Consider the following 25,751-nt stretch of genomic DNA (forward strand, 5'->3'; position numbering starts at 1 on the left):
ATTTTCATGTGATCTTGCTTTAACGGGTGGGGAGGAAAAAGTGACAAATCTTCTCTGATTCAGTCTCCTGGTGCGTGCTGTCGGACGCCGAGGAGCAGAAGTGCCTGGACTTAGCCGGCAATGCCACGGCCAGGAATGTGAGGGGATCGCTGGCGTGTGTCCGTGGCGTGAGCACCAGAGACTGCATGGAGAAAATCAAGGTACACAAAGATGGAAACAGGATACCTGTGTTTTAAAAAACATTTCTAACAGTGAAAAATACGCAGCAACCATTTTGACTGAATTCTTTAAATATTATTTACAGTTTTCACAATGTGGTGAAAAATAACACTGCAATACATATACAATAAGATGTGTTGTTTCTTATATGATACACACACACATATATATATACATATATATATATTTGACATTATTTTTGCATTTAGTTATTAGTTGTATGTTAGTAGGCTACATGAAGTCGTCTCTGTTTTCTCAGAACGGCACAGCAGATGCAGCTTCGATGTTTGCAGATGATATCTACGCTGCGGGTCTCTGCCATGGCCTGGCGCTTGCAGCAGGAGAGTCTCATAATGGAGTAGGTAAGCCACATGTTGGAGCACTCAGTACAATTAGCTCACTAGGGATTTTTGCCCAAATGTATCAACATTTATGTTTCCAGTAGAAGTACAATATTTGGTAGAGATGCATTGATCAGGCTTTTTGTGACTGAGAACGATTTTGACTTTGGCCAGTTTGATTTATTTCATACTAAGGATTTTTGAAAGTAACAAGCAGATTTGTTGATTGGGTTAGTACTTTAGACTTCAACAGAAACTTCAGAGTGTCTTTTATCCAAGAACATGTCTCCAAAAATATATCAAATTGATATTTAACTAAACCAAGTGCATGCAAGTTAATAATTAATGTATTTAAAAATGAAAAATGTTCTATAATTTTAAATATGATGCATTCAACAAATGGAGGTAAAAAAAATCTGATAATTTTCCAATGCAAAACCAGCTAATTGCAATCTCTGCCTCATCGATTGGTTTCTTAATTCTGATTTCCTGTTTTGACGTGCTTCCAACCGCCTCATTCCAGATGGAATCAGCTACTACGTGGTGGCAATGGCCCGCCGCTCCTCTTCAGACCTGTCCTTGCTGGAGATGCACGAGCGCAGCTCCTGTCACCCCGGCGTCCGTACCACGGTGGGCTGGACGGTTCCCATCGGCTACTTGGTTAACACATCCCAAATCAGCGTAGGAGAGCAGTGCAATTTCCCCAAAGGTGAAGCCAAGCATGACGGCTGCGCATGAGTGTGTGTTGGTGTACGCTGATGCGTGGAAGGTATTTGAGAGGTTGGGAGGCAGGAAGTGGGGGAAGCAGAATGGATGGAGGTGGGATGTGGAAGTGTGGGAATGAGATGTAACGCTCAAAAACACTCTTAAAGAACAGACAGGAAGATTTAATTACCATAAAAACTGTGTCCTTATTGTGTAATTCACGTAATTGCCCTTGGACTTTAGTTTAAATGTAATCACATAACATTAAATATGCAGCTGCTTTATAAATGGCAAATACTGATCACTAATTTGACATAAGAAAAACAAAAAAAAAATTAGCAAAAACAACATTGCAGTGTCTAATTTCAGCTGACTTGTTCTCCACTTCTCCTGCCAGCGGTGGGGAACTTTTTTGGTTACAGCTGTGTGCCCGGCATTAAGGATTCTCTGCACGATCCCCGAGGCAACAACCCGAAGAACCTCTGTGAAGCATGTATAGGAGATGAGAACGACAGACACATCTGTGCCAACAATCACAGGGAGAGACATTACGGAGAGGCAGGGGCCCTGAGGTACAACTCCTTCACCAATAACCCACCAACAACACCTGGAGATGGGTTCTTTCAATACCAGACTTTGGCACACCCCTTCATGAAACTTTGCAGAAATCTCCAAGTCATTTTAAAGAGTGACCCATGTTTTGTGGTGATTTGGCTTGTTGGACACACTTACATTATGCAGAGTTCTGATTTTTTGTAAGCTCCGGAACACAAGAGTTTGCTAGTTTAGTTCATCATATTTTTCTTCATAATATCCTGGTATTTCAGGGTTTGCTGGGTTTATTCAGTGAGTAGAAACAAGCATGCATCATTACAGATGCCCCCCTGGGCATACAGTTGGCATGTATACCAAGGGAGGCATTCATGGCCTTACACTTAGCATGATGTGGTTTTCTATACGTTGAAGCCAAATTTAGTTGGATTCTTCATAGCCAAACGTTGCAGGTAAATAACCAGAAGAGTTAAGGGAACTCAACACCTTCAAGTTTGTGATGGTAGGGAGGAAAGTCTATTGTTTTAGCAACATGTCTGGACTTGTTGCTTGTTGTAGGTCATAGGGAGGAATGCTTATCACCTCCCCTACCATTCCTACTGAATTTGAGACAAATAAAAGTCTGTTCATATGTTGCTACAGATTTTTAAGTGCGTTCAACTGTTTTTCCCCTTTCAGGTGTGTTGCTGAGAACCTCGGTGATGTTGCGTTTGTCAAACACACAACAGTCTTTGACAATTCGGATGGTAAGAGTAAAAAAAAATGCTTGAAGCGGTGATGAAACAGTGCTGGTGTTTGCCCGAATCCAACTGGGCTTGTAGTACCCAAACCAGACACAAGATGTCATTGCGGCACAAAGTATTCCTGCTTTTTAAAACTGTTTGCAATCCAGAATAAATGAGAAAATTTCACCGAAATTCAGCGAGGCACATCAATATGTCTCCCTGTGAGATTTATAAAGACAGAAAGATGGATGAAAAACAGGAATTAAACAAAAAAAAGAGAGAAATGATATCATAACAAACAGATGTCCAAGCATTTTTCTGTCCAGCAATAGCATCCTAATTCTCAGCTTGGTGCATCTGCTGCTTTGCTTTGGGCAACATCCAAAATTAATGGTGATCATTATCACAGTCATGCTGCACAGACTCTGCTGGTAGACGAGAAGGAGCAGCTTGGCTCCGGCTCCACGAACACTGCAGCTGTTTAACGAAGCTTGCTGCATCATATGCTTTAGCAAGGTCCAGAGTGGCACCAATTAGGGCAGGTCAGGAGAGCACAGAAGGCCCAGCCTGACGTCTAGAGAGAAGTCAGCATCAAGATAGTCTACCTCTTTTTTTACAAAAACATCTGTTTGGATGTGGAAAGGTTCATTTTTTTTAGGTTCAAGGAGGTAAATTGGAAATTTTCCAATCAAAACATAGATCTTGACCAGTAAGAAATACAAATGTAAATATTCATCAGTATTTCCAGCTTTTTTTTTTTTTTTTTTTAAAGAAAACTAAACTCAGTTTTGCACTCCCTTTTGGTCAGGCAAGAATCAGGAATCCTGGGCCTTGGACTTGGAGCTGGAGGACCTTAAGCTGCTGTGTCCAGATGGGACAGAGGCAGGTCTGGACGAGTATCTGCGATGCCACCTGTCAGCTGTCCCCGCCAATGGCGTTGTGGTGCGAGTGGAGGATAAGTGCCGCGTCTGGAAATACCTGGAGCGTTTACAGGTGAAACGCATCAGCTATCAGTATTAGTTGGTGTTACGCCCCTTAAAGGCACTCGCCAGCCACTGTATGGGGGGGAACCTGTTCAACGGCTTGCAACAGAATTAACGAATAAGCCAAGTCACATGGCTTCGACTCAATGCATTTTGAGTCTCATGTGATGTTGAGGACTTGCTGGACTTGAAACTGAGCATCAAAACGGAAAAGAAAATGGTTTGAGGAGAGAAAACATCTCTTGAGGGGCAGCTGTGTGGATGAAAATGCCTTGTTGAGGTCAGGGGAGACTTTGAGATGCTGCGGCAACAAAACCTCAAATAGCCACTCATTACAACTGTCTGAACCTTGAACCAGATGAGCCACTCTAACACAACATCCTAATAGGTGCCACTTGGGTAATTTAAAAACAGAAAAAAATTGGACAATAACAAACCGGTAAAAATGTTGTTTGGTCAAATGGATCTTGATTTCAACAGTAACATGCAGGTTAGGTAAGCTCTGGTCTTAACCACAGGAATCTTGGGATCCAATCTGCCTTGTGACAGCAGTTAAGACTGAAAGTAGTTTAATGGTTTGGGGGTGTTTTGTTATCACTCTTTGGGGCCCTCGGTACCAACTAAGTGTCTTTTAAGCTCCACGGTGTCGTAGATTGTTGCTGACAATGCCCTTCCTTTATGACCAGAGTACCTATCTTGTGATAGCTTCTTTCTGCAAGATGTCACAAAACTTAAATCACCTCAAACGAGTTTTTGGATAGTTTATTATCACTTTCATGGCCTCTCAGGTCAGTTTGGGTTGAAATTGCTGTTAAATCTACTAGGAATTTAGTAATACTGTGGTTTAATGTGAAAAGTAGCCAGAGTGAATATTGTCGCTCTGTGCTGCTCACTGTGGAGATTATAGCAGGGAATCCTCATTCCTCCTTCCTTCCTTGCAAGAGAGTGTGTGTAAGACTGATACGTCCTGCGCCATTCCTCCAGCTGCACATGCCCTCAATCACTCAGCCACACATGTTCTCAGAACACGCCAACGCACATCCATGCGTGCCCTCATGCATTAAGTGCTGTCACACGCTGTCTCTCCTGCAGAATGTGTTTGGCAACGCCACCGAGGGCTTCAGCCTGTTCAGCTCGGCAGGCTACGGCCAATCCGATCTGCTGTTCAGCGACGCTACCCACCACCTGCAGAGAGTTCTGGGTAGCTACACCTCTTGGCTGGGCCCCAGTTACACCACCATACTGCAGGCCTTCGAGTGTGAGGGTAAGAGTGATGATGTCCGCCTATTCGTCAGTGTGCACAATCGGGTTTATGTGGGTTTGCCTTTGAGGAGTGGGTGGCTAAGTGGCTGGATAAGTGTTTTCTGCTTTTTATATGTGCGTGTGTGTGTGTGTGTGTGTGTGTGTGTGTGTGTGTGTGTGTGTGTGTGTGTGTGTGTGTATCGACTGCAGCTGCTCTCATTACTGCTCTTTTCCACAACAGGCTTCTGCTGATGGAAGAGGGGGAAGATACCCAGCGCATCAACTTCCACCCCGTCCTGCTGTCTCCCTGCTAGTGTTCTGCCTTCCCGCCCTGCCATCTGTGTCCCTCTGCTTTAACACTATTTTCATTTTTTTTTCTATTGCTTTGTGTTTTATATTTGTTTTGTTCCTGAATCTCACCACCCATCTCTCTCACTTTAGTCAATGTCCTTCACTAACTTGCTGTGTTGTCCAGCATAGCAGCTGTGAGGAAAGCCAACATCGGGCTAATCAACTTTTAAAAACTCTGTAAAACAAGATGGGGGTGGGAGGGAAAGGGGTAGAAAATATGACATAATTGGGTAAAATACATAATAATAATGTAGAATATAATAGTTTTGGTACCCGTGGTAATTACAGATGATCTCTGTTTATGTTTTAAATCAAACTTTCAAACAGTGACCCATGAGTTTGACCTTCAGAAATCATCTGAACACCACAAAAACATCCTGCTAACTGTTTCACTCCTGTGTGTCTGTTGGGGAATTGCATCCTTCTTAGTCCAAAGCTTCAGGACCGCCACCCTCTCACCTCCTCCTCACAGGGTCCGTCTCTGGCACTGAACAACTGGGTGCTATTAACGTTGACATTAGGAGTCTCAGTTACTGTATCAGTGTGTGTGTGCGTGCACGCGTGTGCGTGTGTGTGTGCTTGGGAGAAGCATGCACGCTTTCCCACAGCCACTATTGCCCTAATTGGCGATATGGTGTGTTTTATATCGCTGGTGTGTGATAGAAGAAATGCGTGTGCACGTGTGTGTTTATGTGTAGCTGTTGGTAGGGTTGCTTCTCTCCCATGGCTTGTGTAGCTCGCCATTTTGGATCAGTGCTTTCTCACGTCTGGCATGGTGGGCCTCACCGTGCCAGCACACTGTGTATTGTAACGCTATGCAATTTGGAGGAAGATCGTTGAGGCTTGCGTCGCTTCTATTGCCCCCATAGGGATTCTTGACTGAAATAAATTTCTTCATTACTTCACATCATCAAGATTTCCACACTTTTACTCTTCAAAATGTGCCTGCTTGTTTTTCTTTTTCTTTTTTTTTTTTTGTCCACAAAAAATGTACAATTCCATTCAAAATTATGAAGCCCTTCAAGCTTTTCCACATTCTGATAAAAGGTTGCCCACAAACTTCAGTGGATTTTATTGGGTTCTTAAGAGAAAAACCAATAAAATCACTGCCTATTTATGAAGTGGAAGGAAAGTGAAACAAACAAACAAAACAAAACAGTTATAAACAAGTATATTGCCCGGGTATATTGAACTTCCTGCCGTTCTTCTTTTCAACATAGCTGAACCACAGTCAGACGAAAAGGAATGCATCTGTGAACAGCAATTTTTAGGTTTTGCTTCAGAATCCCAGTGGGATTTAGGATTGGAATGTCAAGGTTATTGTCCTGTTAAAAGGTCAACATCTGTCATTCCCAAGTCTTTTAGAGCTCTCAACATGTTTCTTCACTCATGGCGCCACCTTCAGAGAGTGGCACAAATTCTTTAAACAAGAAAGTCGTCCATAGTTGTTGCACCTTGAAACCAGATTTTCTTTCCTCATGACTAGTTGGTCGGTGGGGAGATTGTGCCTCCCAATCAGTTTTTCTGATTGGGAGGCACAAAAACACTTGTGCAACAACCAGAATGATCACCTTTAGACTTTGACCGGCTTTCCTGTCGCATCTCCATGAAGTCACACCGCCACCACCATGCTTCACAGGAGAGATGACATTTTAAGGTGCAATGTTGGTTTTCCAACATACATTTTGTTTTACAAGTTGGGCAAAAAGTTGATGTATCTGACAAGAAAACCACCTCATTGCAGAACAACCGAAATTGGTTAATTATAAATGATTAATAGAATTGTGTTGAGTAGAAGAGACAAAAATTGGTGCCACATATTTTGAATTTATATAGTCTCTGCCATATAAACCTAAAATAAACTGAAGTTTGTCATTGCACTATAATAAAACAAGCAAAAGTTTAAGAGGTATGAGTAATTTGTAGCTGAATGTTAGAAAGAGCCACTCACACGATTGCACTCTCGGCTGGGTTTGTCACTCAACATTAGTCGGTTTAGGTCTTTTTGGTAATCATTTATGATTCTGGTTACAGGGGAAAGTCAGATAAGTTTGGCAACTACAGATAAAATCACTTACCACGTTATAGCTGCTTGATCCTCTGTCTCCTCTTCTACAAAAGTCGGAATGGTCAATAAATTTCAGCCTTTTAAGAGTCACTTGCTTTTGTTTCCCCCACCGCTTCCGACATAAACTGGACGAAGTCCTTCTCATCAGATTGGGCTTTTTGAATGCTTGCATGAAGCATCCAGAGTTGGTCCATTGGCAGGACTTTGAAAGAGCTCTATTTTTCTTTCAACTTGGGTATGTATTGTTGGTGCTTTTCTTGACACTGCTTTAAACACGGCTTAATGTAAATAAGTCATCTGTGCCTGAATGTGTAGAGCTGCAAACGTTCCCTTTTTTCAATCAATTAAACAATGAAGAAAAAATAATTCTCCCTTCATTTTGTGACAACTATTCTGGCTGAAGCGGTCGTGCAATCCCGATTTGCCTGAAAAAATGATCCTTCCTGTTTATCACACACACACTCAAGGTTTCACTGGCAAATCAGGGACAAAACCATTATCATCAGTGGTCCCAGCAAAAAAAACAAAAAAAAAACAGATGTCTTTCTAGAGACTCAATATGCCTTCTGGCAGAGCTTCACCTCATTTACAATATTAATCCTATAGAGAAAGCCTCCACATGATGGAGTGGAACCATTTAGCAACAACTAGATACTGTAGATTGAACTGCACTGCAGCAAAATGCTGCAATCACTCTCCTTGGATCTCCTGCTGCTCCCCTTTTTGCTGTAACGCAACAATAAAATCACGAACAGAACAGCCTCAGTGCAACCCAAGTTCTCAGCTGAGAACGATTAAAGAGTTATAAAAAGTGTAGATTTGCATGCTTTTTTATTGCAACAATCTGACATATTAAAAAGGGCGGTGGCTTTAAACAGCAGGACACAGAGCAAAACACAACATGTTTGTTGTGTTTCCATTTTTTTTTTAATGGAAAGAAAAAGAAGAACATTCAGGAAAGTCGAAGCAGTTCTCAAGCATTTTTGTGGATTTGCAAAATGACAAGATGCCCAGCCTGAAAAAAAACAACAAAAAAAGCAAATAATATTAGGAAACCCAAAACTGATTTACAAATTATTGATATGCCGCTATAAAAGGCAAACGTTTCCATTGCAGCAGTGAAAACCTTCTACAAACACACAGCTGACAGCGTGCTCATGCACCTCAGTGGTCAGATCACCAGTCCATCGCAGCGCTGCACATCCATTTAACTCAAAAGTTGTGAATTAACAGCAAATCATTACAAAGCCATAACAGATTTCCTAATTTTTTTTGGGTTTTTCAGTTTGAAGAAATCTTAAAACATCCACTATTTTTTGCTATAATGTTTACTGACTTTATGCAGGAAAGATTGGTCTGATTTAATGTCTGAGCGTGAGGAAAACCAGGTAACGTCCCAATTCATACAGAGTCTGGAAATGTGTGGTATCCATATAAACCTTTCAAGCACGTAATGTGTGTAACTTTTAGACATTATCATTTTATGATGCTATAAAATGATAATGTCTAAATATTGTCTAAGAAATATTTAGACCTAGGATACTAAATATTGTTGGTCGAATTAACTCCACTTCAACGTCATTTCAGAAACAGAAAATGATTGCATGTTCTGTCACCACTTTTCAAAAATGCATTTTATTTATCCAAAACTGGCTGCACCTCTGAGAGGTCAGAGTTAGAAACTAAGTATGCACGGCATGTCGATGCACAGGCAAACGAACAAAAATGAAAACCTTGTGTGACTTTGCTCGTGTCTTTATTTACACTGGCACGAGGGACGCCCTGGACGGGACGCCAGTTGACCAGAGGTTGTGGGGCGAAAGCGGCAAAGAAGAGAGAAATGACAGTGATGGAGGGGGCAAAGATAGAGGAGTGACAGGTAATCCATCAGAAGGATGACTGTCATTATTCAATTACCACCCATCCTTAGCTCTCTTGATAGCCACACACACACACACACACACACACACACACCCATCTCTACTTTCACACATTTGCAGTGAGAATTTGCAGTGGGTTGGGGGATCCTCTTACATGAGGTGGGTGAGTGGTCTGTGGGTGGCGAGGTGAAGCAGGATATGGGACTTGGCTCCAGTTTCTTATACGCTTTTAGTGCAACAGACCCTTAAATCTCTGGTCCTCCTTCCTACATCTCTCATCTCCATTCCTTTCCTCTTCCCATTGCCTTTTACATCTAACCCATTCACCATGCTTCCTTCATTCCCTTCCTCATCTCGTTCCACACGGTTCATTCAAGCTCCTTAGCCCTGAGATGATAAGGGACATAGAGAATGATTAGATACCAGTGACACCAGGCTTATCGCTCGACTCCCACACTGCTCTCCAGATCCTTTCGCATTATGAAAACCAAGCAAAGCAAGAAAACACACACACCTACACACACGCATATACACGTGAGGCTCATGGGATTTGCTGTACGTGTTTATGGACTCTGTTTACATGGTGGAGCATGTTGCTTCTGTAATGATGCATGTGCTGGATAAAAGAAAGAAACAAAAAAACAACAACAACCAGAAGTGACAGATTGTTTGAGTGTGAAGCAAAGGAAACAAAGACGTTTATTAATATTATTAGTTCTTGACAATTTGTGTAGCTTTGTGCAAAGTTGTAGATGCGAATTGATAAGTAAAGCTGCTTTTGTGCTTCTCCTTAGAGTCTTTGAGAACATTTGTTTTGTCTGGAACAAACGTCTCCTTGTCTTGTCAGAAGCTTTGTGGAAACGACCAAATGAAAATACTCATGAAATGAGCAATGAAAGTATCTGTGAATGCTTTGATTATTGAGCTGCGGCCTGTTCAATGTCAAAGAACAAACTGATCACTCAGACTTCATATCTGAAAAGGATTTTTATCACCTTTTGCCTCGTTTCCATGCCATGTTAACAAATTTAACTCTGTTTTAGCATCTGAACATCTTTTCTATTTCCTTCACAATTCCTAAGAAACTGAAGGGACTGATTGGCATAATTTGGCAGTAAAAGGATAAAAACTGCATTGATTTGATTGATAACATAACATTTAAGCACACTAAATGTTTTATCTAAAATCTTGAGGGCCACATAAAAAGCAATGGTGGGCCAGATTTGGCCCAGGGACAATAAGCCGGTTCCTCGAAATGATCTCGTTTTCTGCTCTTACAAATTGTTGTCATAGCTAAAATCATTCCCTTATGACAGCTTCTTTCCTTGAAGCTCTTTAGTTGCAGAGAAGCATTATTGCGTTGAAGGACACAGACTGGACTGAACTCTGACGAACCTCTCAGGAACAAAAGTGCAGGATCTGATCCAGTCACAAGGTCTGACCGACCTCTGAAAACTGCAGCTGCAATGAACAACCGTGGAATAGTTCATTATACGAAGCGATCTACTCTGAGTGAAACCCTGCAACCCTCTGGCGTGTGTTTTAGCCGTCGGCAAAAAATTTTTTCCCCTCAGTTTCTGAGTTCAAAGTAAGTAGCTATTCCAGACAGATGCAGGAAGCTCCGATGTTGAAGAGAAATTCCCTAAAGGTGGCTGAGGGTCACCGTTTCAAAAATCGAGCTAGTGCATTACAAAGGTTACAAACTTTAGTTACTGGAAAAATCTGATCCAATCGTTTAAAACTTCAACAGAGACGTCTTGTTACCATCATCTGTGCTCTCTCCTTTCTTTCTTTCTTCCTTTCTTTCTTTCTTTCTTTCTTCTTTCTTGCTTTCTTTCTTTCTTTCTTTCTTTCTTTCTTTCTTTCTTTCTTTCTTTCTTTCTTTCTTTTCTTTCTTTCTTTCTTTCTTTCTTTTCTTTCTTTCTTTCTTTCTTTTCCCTTTCTTTCTCTGCATTTCTTGCCTTCTAAGGCTCTTTATTCATTGAATCTATTTCCTTCTTTCTTCTCATGCTAGCTTCAGCCCCGCCCAGTTTCCTCATCTGTTACTGCGTCCTCTCATCTTTTTTTTTTAATGTTTATCCACTTTTTTCCCCACTAACTTTTGCATTCATCTGTTCCTCTCCTCGTCTCAGTTTCTCTGTTCCCCTTGATCTTTTTCTTTTCATTACAGTTCTCTCGGAGCCCAGTGCAGATCCTTTTGAAGTATACACACAACATGTACTAGCAAGTAACAGCGACTCATTTTAGTCAGAATAAAATTATGTTCATACATGTCAAAAGATTAGGATGACGACTTCCAACATTAGAGCGGAAACTGCTTGTTACAGTTTTAATTGGATTACAGATTTTAATTTTTAAATGACTCCAGTTCTGTTGCAGGCTCCTAGATTTTTTTTGTTCAATATTTAATCATGCTGAGAGGACATATTCGAAGGAAAATAAATTAATAAATGAATGAAATAACTGTACTTATTAACTAATTTTCATTTTACAATGCTTCCCCAAATAATGCTGGACGACCACATCTTTTCTGATTACAGCAACAGACCTCTATGCATATTATTTAGAGGTTTTTTTTTTTTTAGATAGAAACAAAATCTGAGAGTGGAAAAAGTGTGAATTAGAAGGAAATAAAAATAAAAACCTGAAAAGTTTGGTGTGCATTTGCATTCAGGGGAATCTACTCTGATATCCATAAATGGAAATGATGCAACAAATAGCCTCTTGTGTTGTCTAATTAGGACACATCCTGTTTCTATTTTAATCTTGTTATTAATGCAACATTAAGGCCTCAGAGAACATTAGTGAACAAACAGCACACACTTATAAAAAAAAAAGGAAAATTGATCCACACCATGTTTGTGATGGTTGTAGCAGTCTAAAGCTTTTGTTATCATTTTCTTGTTTTGATAGTAAAAAGGATGCATGTTAACAAAAGTAATTCTGAAAAATAATCTCTTTCAGAGGCTACAAAAACCAGGAGTTGTCACTTTTGAATTTTCAACCAGACCTACTATGACGTTGGTTCAGACCAAAAGTACATCAATGCCTTGCAAAGACGCTGAAAAGGAAAAGTTGCACAAATTGATGCTGTATATCCATTTAGGACACACAGTCAGAACAACGTTTAACATCCATAGTTTCCTGGAGTTCCCAGTGAGATCCATTAATTCTGTGTCCCTTGTACCTTCAAAGCGTCCCTTCTGCCTCTTGCTTCTGTCCATTGCCTACTCCTTCAATTACTCTCCCCTGTGTTCCTGCTTCCTGCTCCCTTTTCCATTTGCTTTCATCTACCTTTCTTTTATTCTTTCCTTGTACTTTTTTCTCTCCCACGTTTTTTTTTTTTTGTCTCGGTGCCTCTGTCCTCCTGCTCCCTGTCCTGGTTCCGTCTCTCCTCTGTGAGGCAGCAGCTCTGTAATGTTGTTAGGACATGCTCTCATTAATAACCCACACTCTGAGAGTCTTTACTAGTGGAGCATGAATCTCTCATCCATTTGGGGACGAATAGAGGGTGTTGTGCTGGGTGTGTGTTGGTGAAGGGTGTACAAAAACCAGCCAAAAAAAAAAAAAAAAAAGAAAAGAAAGAAATCACTGACATTTGAGAGAAACATGATGTTGAATAGCATTGCTAAAAAAGTGCTGAGTCAGTTTGAAGTTTTCCCTATCCAAAAAAATATTTTACTTTTGTGAAAACTGCGCCACTCGTCCTCGTCATGGGGCCTCGCCTCTGTGCTGACCTTGGCCCCCGTGAATCGTCACTTGCGAAAAGACCGCCAGAAAAGTCGCGCGCATGCAACAGAGAGAGCGTCTTGCAATTCCTCCAATTACAGGTAGGATCTGAGAGAGACGCACCGCTGCCTCATAAAAGAATAATTTGTGACCGTCCATGTCTGAACCTCATTAAGGAACCGGGAGACATTTGAAGTAGTGTCACGGATAAACATGAGAGCTCAGGTAAAGGCGGCTGTCCGGCAATTAGCGGCGACAGGGAGAACTTAAGAGAAGTTAGTGAAAGTAAGTGTGACTTTAACAAGGTTCTGTGAGTGAATGTGTGGAAAATGTTAGAACGTGTGGGCGAATGTTGGATTTATGCTCTGTGTGCCACCTCTGTCTGCTCCAGCACACGGTAACAAGTCGACAGGTGTCCGGGCCGGCATCCCGGACAATGACTAATGCAGCGCTAATGGCTGAACTCACGCACATACACACACACACACACACACACTTGGAAAGAGAGGGGAGGATTGCGTTGTACAGTGAGTGTTGTCTAACCTTAGCAGTGTATTGAGCTTTGGAGCCAAAACAAAAAGGAGAAAGCAGAGGATGGAGGAAGGGTGATTAAATAGTCTTGTTAGTCCACAGAGTGGTTCAGAACATTAAGAGCTGGGCCATTCATCAGTATAATGCACACACACTCACTATGTATACGCTCATATTGATTGGGCATGTTCGAAATGTCTCTGGTCGGCGAGTCTGGGAATTCTCATCGGATAACGGCCTGCAAAGACACATCCACTCTGTACCCGAAAAAGTCCCACGTGCACACACACATAAACCTTTTACTTCCCATCTCGCTTTCTCTCAAACCGATTAATTTTCCATCACTTACCCCTTCTGTCATGAGTGTGAGCGCCGGCTCATTAAAACTCTCGAAACTCCCTCCCACACCTCCCCATCAGTCTCTCCCCTCATAAGTGGACAGAGCTCTCTCTTTCTACGAAGGCGGGGATGGCGAGTGAGAAAATAAATTACTTACACACACATACTTAGAGACGTGGGCAAGATGAGGGGGTGAAAGCAGTTTGACTGTCAGGAGAGGAGATGAGAGAAGGAAAAAAAAAGGGAAAATAGGTGGATTGTTAGCAAAGACAAACTAAATGAGGAAGGAGGAGGAAGGATTCGTGCAAATAGGATGAAAAATGAGCAGACCAGGGAGGACGAACGTAAGGAAAACGGAAGCAGGTTTGGGGATGTTGAATAAAAGAGATACAAAAAATGGAACCTATGTGGAGAAATTTATTAATTCATTCATTGATTGATCTTAAGTGTGAAGAGAAAGCAAAATGACATGTTTACTGAAAGGCAGTGGTGATTTCTTCTGTGAGCGAAATAGCTCCCCCAGAGCGACCCGGTACAGTTTTCTATTGCTTGTCTGCAGGTCTACTCAATGGGAGTCGGACTGTAATAAAATCCAGCCATGCATAGATTCATGAAAATGAAATCTGGGATTGTTTACCAAGCAGCCTTTTACTCTGATCTCTAGTTCAAAGCTGAAAGAACTAGACTGGTCAAACTCCTGGTTCATTAAACTTTTATTCTATGTTTGAAAGTGAAAAAAAAAGTGTTGTTTTGCCACAATGAAACGAACTGACACGATCATGAAAACGGCAAAGTACAAATAGAAAAACATTGGACTATATTGTGTTACAAATATACAGTACAGACCAAAAGTTTGGACACACCTTTTCATTCAAAGAGTTTTCTTTATTTTCATGACTATTGACATTGTAGATTCACACTGAAGGCATCAAACTATGAATTAACACATGTGGAAATATGTACGAAACAAAAAAGTGTAAAACAAGTGAAAATGCACCTTATATTGCAGTTTTTTCAAAGTAGCAATCTTTTGCTGTGATTACTGCTTTGCACACACTCTGCATTCACCTGAAATGGTTTTTACCTCACAGGTGTGCCCTGTCAGGTTAATAAATGGGCTTTCTTGCCTTATAAACAGTCCTGAAAATAAAGGAAACCCATTGAACGAGAAGGTTGTGTCCAAACTTTTGGTCTGTACTGTATATATGTATTATTATGTTATTATTACACATAACAAGAAATGATAAAAAATAATCTGAAAATGCTCCTGCAGGGTGAAGTTCGTGCAAGAGATCTGGCAGAACACACTTTTTCTCCTGGAGCTCCCAGTTATTCTGAAATCTGAAGTCACTTGTTATCACTGTTTAACTTTAATCTTCAGTCTAACGCTTTTAATTATCACAATGATGCGAGTTGTTACCTCTTCAGTGCTGGTGATATTATGATGAATGCTTTCTAAGCAGGCCCAGTATTAATATGATCACTGCGTACTTTGGGATAATCCGTCAGCATGCTGCTCATAATAACTCCTGATTGTTGTGAGTTAGTCTCAATGGCACAGCAGCTGGAGGTGCGTTCAAGGACCATTAGCTACGCAGAGAGAGGGAGGGGGCGTGAGCGGGGCAAGCACAGGAAGGAAAAGGGGATGGAAACAGAAAAAGGAAGGGCTAGCAACAAAAGGCAAAGAGAGGAAGTGGGTGAACCAACAATCATTGCATTTCACACGTTTCACACATATTTGGATGTTTACTGCTGCAGGAGGAAAATTGATTACAGATTTTGCGTACTTCTTTTGCCAGAATTACTCTCCCCTTTAAATGATACTGCAGTTTTAGATTTACTAAAGACAGAGATGTCAGTGTTTCCTGGGATTATTGATCTCAAATTCAGTTTGCATTTTTTTTTACATAGCATTGATATGACAAAAAACATTCAAAGTTTAAACTCAGCCACAGCAACGTCTCCAGCTGCTTGGTAAACTTGAAGATACAGAAAACCCTAAAATTAATAAATCTTCCTATTCAAGCATTTAAATGCTGAGTCCCGTCTTCTTGAGGCTTTTCCATATTATCCATATAATTTCCAAGTCATGAAACCACGACTGTTCATGGCAAGAATAGAAGCATTTGTCATAAATCTCCAGTGATTTATTTCAGACTTTCCTTCAACTGATGACCATTCTGTACCTTTAAAAGTCAGCATTTGCAAGCCATGCATAAAATAACGAAACAAGGTCACAAAATTATGAGCTTATTCAGCCATTTTCTATATGTTTTTGTCTTACTTGAGCCTCAGAAAAGCTAAATTAGCTCCAAAAGCCCTTTATGCTCTGTTAAATTTGCAAGGACTGTTTGTTTTGACTCCCCCGCATCACCTTAATCTCCTAACTTGCAGAATCGTTTATTTGGAGAGCTGCTTAATAAAGCTGAACTATTTGTGACTCCTGATTACAAGCCCCAATTCGCTTGTAAATGGTCTGTTAAAGCTGAAGGGAACATTTACTGAAAATGCTTTGAAGTGAACTTTCAAAGTGTGCCTTAAAAGTCAGAGCAACTTTTTGAAAGCGCTTGACCACTTGTGTTCTCGTGTTATCTCTGTTTTAACTTCACATGAAACAAGAGTGGACTTTCGTTTTTCGTGCTCTCCGGCCACACAGAGCAAAGTTGTGCGTGGAAGCGCAAGAATGTTGCCCGGCAGAAACAAACCCCAAAAGACATGCACCCCGAAAAGAGTTTATTTTTTATTTGCAAAGACGCGGCGTCCTGCCGCGGCGCGCGACGTCAAACAAGCTCCCAGTGCACTTCCTGCTGCAGCCTGGGAGCGCGTCGCCTGCGACAACTGGAGCATAATGAACAACAGAGTCGACGCTATCTGACACAGCTTGCATTAATATTATATCAAAACACATTTCCAAAAGACCCGATCAGTGCACACACTCGCACCCATCAACATCAGAGAGCGTGGCTCTCTCCTCATGAATATTACACCGCTCTCGGCGTTAAAAGCTTTCTTTTCTCCAGCGTTGCCGGCAAAACGGCAACGCTGGAGAAGCAGCGTTGCAAGGTGAGAAGAAGGTGCTGGACTGGACAGAAAGTAACTGTAATTTAAGCGTGAGTTGGTGAGTGCTGATATGTGTTTAAAAATGATGGAGGAGTTTCGATTTCTTAGTATCTGGTCGTCGTTTCAGTGCAGTGAAGGGCAAAATGAGATGGGTTATGATGCACCAAGCAACGAGTAACCAGAAAAAACAAGAACACTAAAACTAAGATCTGTTTACAAAAGCCTGATCATGTGTTTGATAAGTGTAAAATTTATATTTCTGCAGGTTGCACCAGCATAATAGACAATGCCCTAAAAAACACAAAAAGTGTCTTTACCTCAAGTGGTTGTGCTCGATATGTTCACAACCTCTGGAGCAGCAAGGAGCATTTTTAAAATAATAATTAAACAAAGATTCTCAGTTCCACAGTTGGTAACTTTTTTGTGCTTTTTTTGCTCCACACTATGTGAGCCACAAATGACCAATGAAAAGTTGGTATCTGATTTTACCCAGAACCTTTCCTGGGTTCTGGGTCTAAAATATATTTTTGTTGCACAAGGAAACACATGGAGCTCTGGTTGTGAATGATTTATTAATGATCCATAGCTGAATCATTCTTAGTTATACATTTACATAGTAATTACTGTGTAAAAGTTTCAAGGCCACTTTGACAAGTATCATAAAGCATGTGAGTAGAGTTTTTAAATTAAAACGCCTTAGGATCATTGAAAAAAAATTGGAACGTTCGCTTATAATAAAGACCTTCTAAAAAGGTGAAAGGTGATTCATGGCAGCTGCACAATTATGAAAACGAGTTTGTCAGCTGAATAAATCTAAGAAGTGAAACAGAGAATTGGCAGAATGATTTTATTTTTCCATTGCAGTCGCTCTCTTCTTGCTGAATTCTTTGTCAGCATTCAATGATCTGATGATGCAGATCTTCAATGCCTCCGCAGACAGACAGCAATGACTAACTTTTCAATAAAAACCTTTCAAAATGAAACGTCATCATCCTCTGAGGAATCTGAAGGCGTCTGCGAGTTTCGTCTCCACTCCAGCCAGACGTCATCTCTGCTCTTCTGCGCGTTCACACACCGCACCGCACTCCCCTGGAGTCCTTGGACCCGCTGTCCTCTCCGCACCGGCAGCAGAGCATACATTAGGTTCTTCTGGGTTGTCCTTGAACCTTTCTAAAGAGCTTTTTCAGAGCTTCCCGTCCACCAGCACTGGCCGCTGAATGAAAATGTGGACATGAAAGACTCCCAGCTCTTTATTCACCCGAGGGTGTGCTTTAAAGGCACAAAAGAATCTAATTTACTGTTGAATTGACTTTCAAAATAATAGTTCATTTGAATTGTAAAATTAAAGCACAATAGCACTTTCTCCAGGAGTGTGATTTTTACATAGCAGGGGGAAAAAAATCCTCTACCTCCAGTGGATGATGTATGTGGCTTTTCATACATCTTTAAACTCCATTAGCCTTTGTGGTGAAATCACATTTCATAACATAATTGCAGTTTTCTTAGTATATCTCAACCTTTCTAACATAACATTTAAGTTGCATTTTATGAACCCAGAGTTGAATTTAGGTTTCACAATAGGAAGTGTAATATCCACTCTAGTCCTGTGGAGGGAATATATGGGGAAGTACATGAGGGGCCATTTTTTACACTTGATATACTTGTAGGATTTTTACAACACACAGCAATTAAAGCTGCAGTGGGTAATGTTTATAAAAGTTTTTTTTTTAAATTATTATTATTAGTTTTTATATTTGTTAAATTTCTCTAGAAGTCTTGGTTCACATTTTATTGAACAGTTTTGAAATCCTAAATTCATCTCATTTTTCTGAGGGCAAAACAGAAAAACAAATGAAACACTTTAATTCTAAAAAACGTTGATGCAGGAATCCGCATTATAATCGGAGATATATTCCCCCTCATACGAATGATCACAATAAATCGTTGGCCACATCCTCATATGACAACTTTTCCACTAATCCTCTTCATCATTTGAACAAACTGCGACATAGAATTAAATGAAAGGGGAAAGTCGCCCAATGAGGTTGAGTCTCATCTTATTTTACAAGGAAACATAAATCCCCCAGGTGCCTGAATGCTCCTGCACTCATTCCCTGCAGTTTTAAAGGTTAAGAACCCCCTATAAATAAGCGGGGCACCACATTAAGTTTCTGATCAAGAGATGGATAGACGAGGCCCTTGAGCGCTGTTGGAATGTGTCATGTTGCATAAATTCCCCGACTAAACTGACAGCGATTACTCCCTAATTAGTCCACAGAGACAAAAGAGACGTGACGAGGGTGAACCACTTCTGTCAGTCGTATCACAGCGGCGCTGTTGTGATGCTGGGAGCCGAAGCCCACTTGTGTCAAAAAAAAAAGAAAAAAGACTCATTTGTGTCGCCGTATTTGCTTTACAAAATACAATTTACTCAGTTTTGCTTAATTGATGGCATTTGTTATCTGATTTTTGTGTGATTATAGTGTAATTTTGTTGTTTTGCTTTTTTTTAGGTAGGGGAAAGCTGTGCTTGGAGATAATTTAACTTATTGGGAGTTTTCTACTTCTTTTATATTTGTTGTTGTAGGGGATAAAGGAACCGTTTGTGTTTGCGTGCTGTGGCTTCTAATTAAACATTTAAGTGCTTTAATGTATTCTTTTACTCTTATCCCTACTGTTATTTTTAATATTTGGAGCATGAAGAGTTGACAGTAATGAATATAATGAAATCTCAACCAAAACATTTTTGGTTTTAGGCTTGGTTGAAACAAATCAAAATCTAGAGAATGCAATTTATTTTTGTTGGGATTTTATGTGACACACTGTGACACACAGTAGTGCAAGAAAATCACAAGTAGTTTTCAAACTATCAAAATAAGGAGAAGATATGGAATATATGGAAGTTTCTTTAAATATGCTCATCTGATTGGTTTAACATATATTTCTGTGTATAAATCTGGATGTTTTTGCAAATCAATTGGATTTGGGTCTGGAGTTTAACTGTTCTCATGTTTGTTCCAGTGCGTCTTCTCGTTATCTTGGAGCATCTTGGGTAAAAAAAACCTGTCATGATAACATAATGCTGCCCTACCACCCTATATCTCTATGGAAACGATGCCTTCAGTGTGCACCAAATAAATAAATAAAAATTATTTTGCATTTTGTCAGTAAACTACAACCAGAGCTTTCTTTCAGCGTTGGCTTTCCTCTTGCTTCTCCTCCAAAAAGACAGAATAAATAATCCAACTGAGCTGTTGACTTATGCAGCTCCTCCATAGGCAATCTGCATCTCTTGGCTGCTTCTCTACTCATGGTCTGTCACTTTAGGTGGATCGTCAGAGTATGGCTGGGTTATAGTGGGAATAAACTCTTTCCACTTACATGTGATGAATTGGACATGAGAGGATTAAAGCTGAAGGTGTTATTTTATAATCCTCTGATTCAGTTTATGCCTATTCTGTCAGATGTGCTTATTGATCAAGATAAAGCATTTTGTTCACTAATGTGAGCTCTGACAGATCTTTGAAACCATCTCACAACTGTACAGCAAATATATTAAAACAAACAGGCGGATATCTATTAATTTGGTGAATTTTAAAGGCAGATTTGAAGTTGCATCACTGTGAAAGGAGTCAACACAAATTCCAATCGTACTTTTTATGTATTTTGTTTATATTTTAAAAAGGTTTGTTAATTGTAACATCACAAAAAATTTAAACGCTTTTAATTTGTTTCTTACGTTAAAGCAACCTTTTTATTGTCTAAGTATTTATTTTCGAATTCAAATACAATTCTGAACATTTTACTTTAACACAATATTTTTTTTTGTCATATTGGAAGTGGTTGAAACTGTCATTCATATTTTAAATCCATCAAAAGCTGTGAATATTTTATCAGGAAAGTTAAACAGCAGCACAAAAGCATCCCACTGTTAGAAGAGCTTCATCAGATCATATCTAATCATATGGCGGCGCTTTGAGCATCAAAATTTGATTTCTTTAAATTCTTTGTCATTTTTTCCATTTGGTCTCAACACATTGTTGGACTCCATTTAATCAAATCAGCCCTTAATTAGTTTTTTTTTTTCCTTTTCTTAAGCAATCTCCCAAATGCTTTGAGCAGTTTCATAATTCAGATTTCAGCATTGGAAACAAATATATTTTACTAATTAATTGGATTCTAATTTACTTTCTCATTCATCTACTGCGATGAATCTGCCTTCTCCGAGTCAGACTGGTAAATGGAGAAAAGCCAGGCACGCCGAGCCTCTCAGAATCTCATTAATGCGCTCGCTCTCCTACATTTCCTCCGTCTCCCTGGTGGTGCTATCAGAGGAGTGAATCTGTGCGTCTTCCCTGCAGCTCTACATGAGCTCCATCTCCTCGCCCGCACCGTCTGGCTGAAAACATGCAAACCACACCGAGGCGTTTCGCTCGCTGCTAGACACTTAGCTGCGGTCAGACGGAAAATCCATACAAAGACTGGGAATTTAAAAAAAAACTAAAAAGAAGTGAGAGAATGCCTTTAAACGCAATGTGGCCCATTAGGTTTTGCAGGATGAAATCCACACAGACTCGCTCAGGAGGATGATGATTATTATCTCTCCTCTCATTTTCAGGGTCTGGTATGACCTTCTTTGTCCGTGCAACTCGGTGTGCTGCTGCTGCTGCTGCCAGGTTGAACTAGCCAGAGGGCACCAGGGGTCCGCAGAGGCCCTGTGATGGATGGTCGGCGCTCATTTATGGAGGAAAAACTCTGCTCTGGAAAGGGTTTGGTTTTCTGCATGGTCCGGTACATGTGTATGTGCGTGTCTGCGAGACTAACACAGGTAGCAGAGAGCAAGGAGGTGAGGCGGGCCTTTGAATCTGAAGCGTGCCACAACCTTGACCTTGCTTCTGGGCAAAAACAGGCTAAACTTTGTGTGTTTATATGTGTGTGTCTGGAAGAAAAAGAGAGAGCAGGAATTCAGCTGACAAGGTTTCAAAGGCCAGAGGATAGTCTAACCTTGGCAGAGAACAGACTGGACAACGGCCAGCCTCAACTTCACCTTAATCCCCAAGCCTAATAAATCCTTCACCAGGCCCTGCAGAGACGACAGGCATATTTCACGTCATGATCTGATCATTTTTTCACCATTACACCCCAAAAGAGCTCACTGAATAACCTCCCAGTGAAAGTTCAAAACGCACAGCTCTTCCTTCTTCGGACTGTGGGTGGCACTATTGAGCCACTGTAGCTTGAGTGGCCGGGTCCAGTCATCAATAGTCAGATGAAGGCAGAAAAACCCCTGCTGAACAACAGTGCAATTCACTCCTGGTGGGTTCTTGATCCCCAGCTTCCTGCCTCCACCCACCCCTGTGGCTGTGATGGATGTGCTTGCCCGCATAGGTGGTTATGAAATGCTTAACAGCCTGACATAACAACGCATAACAATAACAATTTCACTTCACACCGTTCCTCAAATGCCTCTGCCGTTTAGGCTCTTCAGGTAAACCAAATTAGGAATAAACAGCTACCAAAATGAGATTGCATTAATGACATGGAAAACATGAAAATATAGAAATTAAAGACAGTTGACAGGAAAATAAACATCATAAAAATGAAAACCTTTTAAATGGATGCCTTTTATGAAAGCTTGATAACTTCCTAAGCGGCTGAATCTTTAGATTTGATAGAGAGCGTCGACAGACTTCAGTTTTCAAGTTTGGCCACAAATTCTCATTTAGATTGGTGTCTGGACTTTGACTGAGCCATTCCAACACGTGAGTATGCTTTGATCTAAGCCTCTGAATTCCAGCTCTGACGGGATGGTTTTCGTTCTCCTGCAATCGTTATCAGCTTCTGGATCACTTAGTTGAATGTTATCTGAGTTCTGTGTGTTCCTTGTGTTGTTCAGTTGTTTCCTGGTGTGTATTGCGGTTCCACTGACTCTGGTTTCAATCAAGGAATTCCTGCGTTACGTTGTAATGTGTACTCAGTTTTTCATTCACTCCTAGCCATTGTTTTTCCTTGGCTCAGACTTTGCTTTGCGGCAAAGTCTCCATCACGTTCATTTAATTAGTCCCAAATGTTTCTTTTACCAGTAATCACTCACACCCTGCGTTTTTACACTCCCCAGATTATTCACGTCATTGTCGGATCCTCTCGTCGATTAAGACATTTCTGTTTCAGCAGCTTGTTCTCTCTTTATCCTTCTAGCTTTTCCTCTTTTATATAAATCCTTGGTTTTCTTTATGAAATATCCATAATTTCATCTCCACACAATGCTGCTACCTCTATGCTTCAGCCGTGACACTTCTTATGGATTTTTGGCAACAATGGCTTCTTTCTTGGCTTTTTGGAGTTAAAAAATAATGAAAGTTAACTTTATTCTAACAGTGCTTGTGTCGAGCTGCACCTGTTCTATAAAATGTTCCGTGAATATCAAAGGAATGTGTTGCCTGCTATAATTATATACATCCACCCTGGCAAGGAAGACGTATGCATTATTAATAGTTGCATATTACAGTATTATGCGGGGGAAACGAACAAAGTTCTCCTGCACAGAAGAAATCAGACATGACAAATTTCTTGTTTGTCAAAGAGGCAAGTTCTCAGTGCTGACTAATAAAAGCTGCAGTCAGAGGGAGGGAGCGAGAGAGCGGCAAGCTTTCTTTCCAAACAGGCAATTTTCCTTTTGCCTTAACCCTTACCATGACCCTACCTCTAACCTCCACCCTGTCCAATACCACAGACAAAGAGCACATATTTCATGTGTTCAATCATTGTCGCTGACATTATGGCCATTGGCGGTGCTGTCAGCTGTGACTATATACTGGCTAACCCTCAGGTCCCTGCAAACACAGCGACAGCAGCCGCCTCAGCCTCCCACGACGATAGCTGCCTGGGAAATAGAAGTACAGCCGCCCTGTGATCATTCCAGGAGCAATCCTGCCTAACAGCTCTGGGCTTTATGGCTCTGCTGCTTCTGGTGATTCACGCTCTGTCATATAGTGCAAGCACAGCTACACCAACAGACAGATTCATGGAGCGCACACCGGCTTGCACATAAACACCTGCTCGCAAACACATATCAGCAAGGCTCACGTACAGGTAAGCAGACAAACCGGGCGGATTCCTGCTTACACTGGGGAATACATATCAGTTCTACAGATACAGACTCTGACTGATCAAAGCATGTTATTATACAATGTACAGACTACTTTTCATTGCTAGAATAGAAAAGAGTAACGCTTTCTTAACTTGGGTGGCAATAATGTTAGTTTGGGCAAAATCATTGGAAAACAAGTTTCACCCAGAATAAAAAACAATGAAGATTAATCATATCTGAATATGAAAATATACAGGTAATTAGTAAATAGATTGTCAGAATAAAATACACTGGAGGCATATTTTTTTAATTTAAATCCACATCAGTTTTTTTCTGGCTGTTTCAAATGGTTTGTCCAAGATGAGTCAAGACACCAGCTGACTTTTACTGCCTATCTTAATTTTAGCTACACGTTCTTAGGCTACTTCTAAAACAATATGTTTTGATTAGCCCGTTATTTGTTGAAAGACGGATAATTATCTCCACTGAAGTAGAGGTTGGAGATGGTGTCCCACTAATGATCTTCTGCTGGTGAGAATAAAATCTACAACATAGAAGTAGTCTTTACTTCCTGAAGATTAGCGTCGCCCCACCACCAGTGCAGCGTTTCAGTTGCCTTGGTAACCTCACATCGCCTTTAAGACCCCATTAAAATCAGCAGAGATGAAACACAAAAAACAGATCTAGTAAAATCCCTCTTAACCTTTACCAGTCCCCTTCTCTTTCCTCCATCCACCCATTTTCCGGCTTCACAGACAGCGATTCGAATTCACCCGTACCTGCCCACCCTGACCAATGCGCTCATTTCCCTCTATTTTCTGAGCTCAGAGAGAGCGGTACAAGTTCTCACCTCATTCCTCCACCTTCATAATCCCTTCCCCTTAGCTCAAGCCCTTCCACTTTCCCCACACATTTCTCCCACATCTCACATTTTCAGTAATACAGTCCCTTCTACCTTGCGGCGATCTCTCCTCTGCCTTTTCATCCCCACCTTCTCCTTCATCTCTAACCCTTCATATGCTCAGAGATGGCGAGGATGGGCCTTCCCTGTCTATCAGCTCCAGCTATGACATTTTATTCCTCTCATCCTCTTCACTATGCCCACCTCATTGACTCTCTTGCCCATTTCCCTTTGTGCTGCATAAACAGTTGTATATTTTCACTAGACCGCTGCTGATTGAAGTCCAGCCATGACTAGTGCATAGATTACCCGTCATCTCATTCTAGCGGCTGTGGATGAACAGTATCCTTCACTTTTGTGTCTCGCTGGATGCCACTGAATGATGCATTGTGATCTGCAACATCAAACCCGTGCCGTTGAATTCATACATCTACATTATCTGGCTGCCCTTGGCATGTGTCAGTAGAGACTGCAGTTTGCTGTCTGGTAGCGGGATGACACAGTCTTGCCTGGGCCACTGTCATGCTGATGTACGATGGCAAATTACGGCGCTAAAAACCCAACGCTGCTACTGTTACTGTGCCATCGACTGCTTTTAATGCAAAGCGAGAGGGAGAAGGGAAGAAAGAGAGGGTATATGTGATGCATTGCATACTTTCATGGATATGTTTTTTTGACAGCCATCTCCATCCCTTCTGGAGGCCACTACAAGGTAAATTGGATGTATCTACAACTGTCAAAGTGCGGCTGCAGTTCGTGCGCGCGTCCGCTGGGATAATAGGGTAACTGCTTGAGTGAACTTTCTTCTATCTCTCGGTGCTTTTCTGCTGACACTGTCGGCGAGCAGAGACTTGTCAGATGTTACAGCATTGAGCGATGTGCAATTCTCAGTGCAATGACAGCAAAGTCTGAAATGACTTTGAAGAGATGGAGGAAAAGGTGAGAGAAGCCAGAAACGGGGAAGGCAGTGGTATGAAGATATGAGGACAGGCCGACAGAGATGACAGGAAGTTGGGAGGCTTGGCGAAAATGGAAG

General features: G+C 41.0%; 1 protein-coding gene across 1 annotated transcript in view; it reads left to right on the plus strand.

The window, feature by feature from the left end:
- Positions 1 to 7,554, plus strand: part of otomp (otolith matrix protein) — a 7,709-nt gene extending 155 nt beyond the window's left edge. The window contains exons 2-9 of the mRNA XM_055038982.1: positions 64 to 200; positions 479 to 581; positions 1,084 to 1,269; positions 1,663 to 1,837; positions 2,496 to 2,563; positions 3,351 to 3,535; positions 4,618 to 4,789; positions 5,009 to 7,554. Coding sequence (XP_054894957.1) covers positions 64 to 200; positions 479 to 581; positions 1,084 to 1,269; positions 1,663 to 1,837; positions 2,496 to 2,563; positions 3,351 to 3,535; positions 4,618 to 4,789; positions 5,009 to 5,019 — 1,037 coding nt within the window. The 3' untranslated portion in view covers positions 5,020 to 7,554. The remainder of the gene's footprint in view (positions 1 to 63; positions 201 to 478; positions 582 to 1,083; positions 1,270 to 1,662; positions 1,838 to 2,495; positions 2,564 to 3,350; positions 3,536 to 4,617; positions 4,790 to 5,008) is intronic.
- Positions 7,555 to 25,751: the final 18,197 nt, after the last annotated feature.

This window comes from Poeciliopsis prolifica, unplaced genomic scaffold (assembly GCF_027474105.1).
Source record: "Poeciliopsis prolifica strain line A6 unplaced genomic scaffold, Auburn_PproV2 SCAFFOLD013, whole genome shotgun sequence".
Taxonomy (NCBI): domain Eukaryota; kingdom Metazoa; phylum Chordata; class Actinopteri; order Cyprinodontiformes; family Poeciliidae; genus Poeciliopsis; species Poeciliopsis prolifica.